We start from the raw sequence: 6,604 nt of genomic DNA, 5'->3' as shown, positions 1-6,604 counted from the left end.
TTGTGTAAATTAAAGACGAATATTTTCTTATTGATTTGCAAAGTCTCATATTAATCAATGACCAACATAGAGGAGCTGGTTTGCTGCTTCTGGCACTATCAACCATTTTTTAAGCCAGCACCAGACCAAAAGTTCTACAGATCTACAGCAGTCGTTGTCCACATGGGTTCGAGCTAGTAAAAAGCTGCTTCTTCCTGATTGTGGGCGTCGAGATGGTGGATACCTACAAGTATCTGGGCACCATCATCGACAACCAGCTCGACTGGTCGCCAAACGTGGACGCCGTGTGCAAGCGGGCAAACCAGAGGCTCTTCTTCCTGAGGAAGCTGCGGCAGTTCCACGTCGACCCACAGATCCTCCACCTCTTCTACCAGGCGACTATTCAGAGTGTCGTCTCCTTCAACCAGCTCTGCTACCACAGCAGTGCAAAGAAAGGCGACATGGAAAGGTTGGAGAAGATTGTGAAGAGAGCAGGCTCCATCATTGGCTCTGAGCTTCAGCCTCTCAGCACTCGATTCCCGAGTGTGGCGCTGAAGAAGCTGAGCATGATCCGCTCTGACGACCGCCACCCTCTGCACCAGGCGCTCGCATCGTGCGAGCCCACGCGTGATTCATCACGCCGTTTGAGGTGCTGGCGGGCCAGGACGAACCGGATGAGGGACTCGTTCCTCCCGATGGCTGTACGACTCTACAACCAGTCCCTGTGAATGTGACAGTATGCTAGATAGACTTGAGTGCTGTAAAATGTGACTGTGAGGACTATGGGTGATGTGAACTGTGATGTGAGGACTATGGGTGATGTGAACTGTGACTGCGGAAGGACAATGAGTGCTGTGAACTGTGACTTGGAGGACTATGGGTGATGTTTAGTAGGTGTGAGCGATGGTAGAGTAGAGGACGTGTGATTGGCGGGGGGGGGGGGGGGGGTAAGAGTGGAATGTTGACGTCTGTTTACTTTGTATGATGGGGGGGGGGTTATGTTGTAATGTAATGTATGATGATGTACTATGTGTTGATTGCGCATGTATGGGGGTTATGATGTAATGTATATGTATGATGATGTATTCTGTGTCGATTGTGAATGTATGGTGGGGTGGGGGGGTATGATGTAATTTAATGTACGATGATATATTTGGTGTTTGATAGTGTATGATTGTTTGTTAGTTGTAGATTATAGTACGATGTTTGATGTTGTAATGTTTGTGCGTGTGTTATAATGCAATATGTTATGATGTAATGTGTGATGATGTATTCGGTGTTTGATAGTGGATGTATGCTTGTTAGTTGTAGATTTAGTACGATGTTTGAGGCTGTAATGTTTGTGCGGGTGTCATATGTAGCCGTACGAGGGTTCCAGTGTGTGAGTTGTGCATGGCCGGGCGCTAGAGTGCTGCATGAATAAGTGCATGTGGAGTTGTATGGCTGGGTGAATTGTGGGTTGCGTACGTCCGAGGGGCACATGTAGCCTGTGTGTCTGAAGTAGTGGGTATGTGTGCGTAAGGGTGTGTTGATATTGAACTTCAGTTGTTGCTTTGTAAATGTCTATGTATCAGTGTATTATGTCTTGCCACACACATGCCAAATTTCCTTGTATTGATGAGGACAATAAAATTTCTTGTATCTTGTATCTTGTATCTTGTATCGTATGTATGCGTGCGAACGTACGTGCGTGCGTGCGTGTGTGTGTGTGTGTGTGTGTGTGTGTACGAGCGTGTGTGTGTGTGTGTGTGTGTGAGATTTCATTCGTCTTTCCACTTCTTCACTTCTCGCGTCAGCTGTTCGTTACTGTCAGATTAATGAGTCTATCAATTAATTGCTATACTTGAAACACTACCCCATGGCTCCTTCGCCATCAACGAAACCTACTTGGAAATTCACATCGCAACCCAACACTGTCTGGTCAATCCCTCCAAGGAAGGCAAAACTAAAGAACCGACCCCACTTCGCCTTTGCGTGTCGAGCCGCGTAACCACCGCGCCAATTTACACCTTTACCTGACAGTTTGACTCCGAGAGGCGACCCCTGACCCCCTCCCTGCACACCTGGCCTAGGTAAATGACGGTGGCCGCAGGTGAGAAGGTAAGCCACGGCTGCTGAAGGGGGGAAGAGGTTGGTAAACCAGAAAGGGTAGGTTTTTACTTACCTCTTGCAGCGAGGGTGTTAGTGATGAAATGGGTATGTTGACGGACTGGTTTTTGGCATGTGCTCCCTCTTCCTTATCTGAGGAGCCCCCCCCACACTTTCTACAGTAAATATATTTTAATATATATAACAAGGTACAAACGATATAAAGGAGGTTTCAATTGACAAACCTAGTGGGGGACGTGATGAGATTACTGGAGACATGGTTGGTTGTTTTTTGTGGTTTTTGTGTTCTTTCTCGTGTCCGTTCAACCCAGTTCACTGCAGCCGTAACGATTGCCAAAACTATTGACGTTCCAAGCTTGATTAACAGGACTGGTTCATTTCCGAGATGAATTGCATCGTCGTAATCATTCTGCACGGGTATGTGGGGCAGGGAGGTGGACACAATGCAATTGTAATGGTCAACTGAATATTTTTCGTTAGAAAAATAACCACAATCGATCGTGACCTCTTATTCCATGAAAAAAATTCCCTCGGTACAAACCATTATTAAAATCGGTCACAGGTATTTCATTAGGGTTCCATTCTTTAGCAAATGTTCATGTGAAAACGTAATGTATGAACCGTGGTAGGAATTAACTAAATATCAACGGTACCAAAATGAACTAACAATTAAAATAGAATAGAATAGGTCACACCTCTGATTAAATTCGTAACCATTACCACTGTGTGTCAGTTTCCTCACTCCTGATAGCGGTTTAACAGTGATTTACGAAAGACGAAAAGACCAACAAAGAAACACATTTGTAACCAAGTTACGTTGCCAATTTCTCTCAAGATTCTTTCGCAAAGAAACAGAATTCTCAATAGATACCACACCTATTACAACAAAGTATTTAATAAGAACTGTTACTCCAAGCGTTAAGCAAAGCCATTCATTCATGCATCCATTCATCCCCGCAAAACACCATCCAATTTAAAAGGCAACAGGAAAAAGAAAGCTAGCTAAGTGGAGGTGCTAGTCTGACTCGTCTTCGCTCCGTGTCACGATGTTTGCGTAGGCTGTGACGACGTCTTGAGACTCATGTCCGCACATTGACGCCATCGCTTCTTCCCCTGGAGTCCCTCCAGCAAACGCAGCACAGCTGCAAAGCGTGGGGGTTAGCTTACAGTGTCTTTTGACTGTGCTGTAAACTTACATTAAAGAGACAGTCTTTCCAGCACTTAAAGGGGTGCTGGTCGTGGTTTGCTAAGCGTGGGGGTTAGCTTAGCTTTCAGTGTCTTTTGACATTGTTGTAAACTTATCGTACAGCTTGGTAGTTAGTTTACATTGTCTTTAGATTGTGTTGTAAACTTATCTTAAAGGGACATTCTTTCCAGCAATTAGAGGGGTGCTGGTCGTGGTATGCAAAGCGTGGGGTTAGCTTACGGTGTCATTTGACTGTGCTGTAAACTTACCTTAAAGGGACGGTCTTTTCAGCAATTAAAGGGGTGCTGGTCGTGGTATGTAAAGCGTGGGGGTTAGCTCAAGGTGTCTTTTAACTATGCTGTAAACTTACTTTAAAGGGACAGTCTTTTCAGTAATTAAAGGGATACTTTTCGTTGTATGTAAAGCGTGGTTGGTCGTTGGGTTTTTTTGGTCAATATTTCGCTATTTGGGACCGATTATGTTTCTTTTCTTTCTCAGTTTGCATGTGTTCTTCGTGTCATCTACAATTGGTTGGTTGTTGGGTTTTAATGTCACTTCAACTTATTTTGCTGTACGGGACCGATTCAAGTTTGTTTCCTTTCTCAATGTACATGGTGGTCTCTGCGTGTTCTGATAAGCGTGGAAGTTAGCGTATGGTGAAATCTGACTGTCCTGTAACCTACACAGTGCTTAGAGGGTCGTGGACGACCCAGAGACGCCCGTACGTCTCTGCATTACTGAACCTATGCTGACCCATATGGAAATTATGCCGTAACTTTATGATGTTTATCCTTACTGGGATGGCGTACATTGTGTACGACCCATACTCTGCAAAAAGGCGGTGCAAAGTTTGTTTCAATCTCGTATTACAATCTCTATAGTCACATGAGTAAGACTTCAACGTCAAGGGGGCCATTAGATTCACTACGAATCGTGTCAGACCATGCGCATGTAACTTTAAAAAAAACTGCAAGCTACTGTCAAGAGACCCCCCCTCCCCCACTCCCCCCTAGTTGACACATTCCAATAGATTAACGATACTAGGTCGACACAGTTGTGTGTTCTGCGGATGTTGTGAAGGTTATCAGTGTCCCCGTTTTCACACGCGTTCGTGTGTGCACGTGCAAACGAAACAACAGTACACCGTAGAAACAGCAATGGAACTAAACGGAACATGTCATGTCAACCCGTTTTTGCTCACATTGCAAGAGGGAAAGTTCATCGTGAAAAAGGATGGCAAAAAATCCACCACCAAGATAAAGAAAATGAACAAATAAAATAACTAGAAGAGCAAGAAAAACCAGAGAAAATTCAGAGCAAGGGTACTTTGTACAATATACTTTTTGCAATTGCCACGTTTTGCTGTTCCACGTGCAAAAGGAATGCCGGCTTCTACCATCCCTGTCAAATCTGATTGTGTTTGCTTACGTGTTTTTTTCAGTTCTGTTTGTTTTTCTGGTTCGATTGCACTCTTGTTCGTTCCTTTGTTTGTTTGTTTGTTTGTTTGTTTGTTTACTCATTTCTTTTTTCCCATTTGTGTTCTTCCTTTTTTCTTTTGTTGGGTGGGGGGCGAGGAGAAAGTTTGGAATATGAATAATTGATTGGTTTGGTGTAAAATTATGCTCATTTAAGTGCCGATTATATTTAACCCTCACTTTCAAATTCACCTTTCATCCGTAAGTGTGATAAGGTGATAATGTGATATAATTTTTAAACAGGCAATGCATTGCTTCTATTTGTAGGCTTATTTAAGAAAGTGTGTGGGTACAATGTTTGCGTGCAACGATATGATGTGAATATGCGATGTGAATGTTACTACATGCATGGTTGATTGATTGATTAATTGATTGATTTTACAGACACACAGTCAAGCTTGTAATTTCTCTTTTAGAGATGAATAAAGATTATTGTATTGTATTGTATTGTATTGTATTGTATTGTAAGTATTCTGCTACAAAAATTGACCTATAAAACAATCGTTCGTTTTTCAAAAGCAGGCTACATAATAACAGTAAAATACAGTGCAAATATTTGAACTTAGCTTTTCTCACTCTAGCCAGAACAGATGTTTGAGAATCACATTTGACCAGTGGCGATACTCTTAACATTTCCGCGTGAAACTCTACAAATGAAAGCCACACAGGAAGTAACGAACTGGCTTTATGCTGGTGAAATCCGAGACGCGGTCAGTCAACAAGACTGCTCCCGGAGTAAAACTAAAACCATCAAACACCACATTATTAGCATATGCTCCGCCCAAACATTCAACCAACAAGACTTTTCCCGGAGTAAAACTAAAATCGCTTAACACCACGTTATGTATTAATGTAGCCACTGCTCCACATTCAGCGTCAAATCGTGAACCCGAAACTGTTGCCAGATTTAAGTCAACAGGCAAAACCAAACTTTGAGGTTTTGGATTTCAAAAATGAGGCCTTAGCTGAGCCCGTGCAGTTGGCTGTGGCATTGTGTCCGAACTGTGTCCAGAAATCACAGGGCGAAGGCAGGTACTAAGACAGCTGCCAGACATGAATATGCCGGTTAAAAACTGGACAATTATCGCGAACTGACCGGCCAGTGTCAACACCAGCCTCCCCTCTGCGATAATCTGTGTGGTCAGGAGGGCGCGAGGCTGTTCAGCCAATGGGGAGAGACAGGGGCATTCAGCCCGTGGCTACAGTATCAATATGGCAGCGGGTCCGTAAGGTCAGGTCTGTGACACGAGTGTGTGTCTTTTCCCTTCGTCACCTGCTTTTCTCTGATCTCTGAGAACTGTGCCGGGTACAATGGACGAGGGGCCTTGTCGGGGGTTGCTCACCGGGATAGGAGGGATGTCTTCAGATCTTCTGAGGGTTTTGAAGAAGGGTTGATGATAGATGATAATTAAGTCTTTATATACACTTTTAATACAATCGACCTCGTTGGGTACTCAATGAGCTCTGACTTTTTAGGATTTATTTTTACACCCCCGGTATAGGGTGTGTATAGGTTTCACTCGATGTGTTTGTGTGTTTGTGGCGGTGTTTGTGTTCGCAAGTAGATCTCAAGAATGAACGGACCGATCGTCACCAAACTTGGTGAACAGGTTCTATACATTCCTGAGACGGTCCTTACAAAAATTGGGACCAGTCAAACACACGGTTAGGGAGTTATTGGTGGATTAAAATTATACAACGACTTATAGACGGACACCCCCGTTGGTCAAAGGGAAATAACCATTCTCACTGCCACCAACTGAGAAGGTTATTTCCCTTCCCTTTGACGGGGGTGTTTTTCCTATCAGAGGAATTTCTTGTTTAGGAATAAGGATTAACTCATGATAGTTACGTC

General features: G+C 43.7%; 1 protein-coding gene across 1 annotated transcript; it reads left to right on the top strand.

The window, feature by feature from the left end:
* The first annotated feature begins 212 nt into the window (after window positions 1–212).
* LOC138961313 (uncharacterized) lies at window positions 213–707 on the top strand. Its single transcript, XM_070332914.1, has one exon. It carries the CDS (start codon window positions 213–215, stop codon window positions 705–707), a length of 495 nt encoding a protein of 164 aa, XP_070189015.1.
* The last annotated feature ends 5,897 nt before the right edge of the window (window positions 708–6,604 follow it).

This window comes from Littorina saxatilis, linkage group LG3 (assembly GCF_037325665.1).
Source record: "Littorina saxatilis isolate snail1 linkage group LG3, US_GU_Lsax_2.0, whole genome shotgun sequence".
Classification (NCBI taxonomy): Eukaryota; Metazoa; Mollusca; class Gastropoda; order Littorinimorpha; family Littorinidae; genus Littorina; species Littorina saxatilis.
Note: the sequence above shows the minus strand (reverse complement) of the source record. Positions and strands in the feature narration are given on the sequence as shown.

Coding starts and splice junctions, on each gene's coding strand:
- LOC138961313 (XM_070332914.1), top strand. CDS start 213: ATGGTGGATACCTACAAGTATCTGGGCACCATCATCGACAACCAGCTC.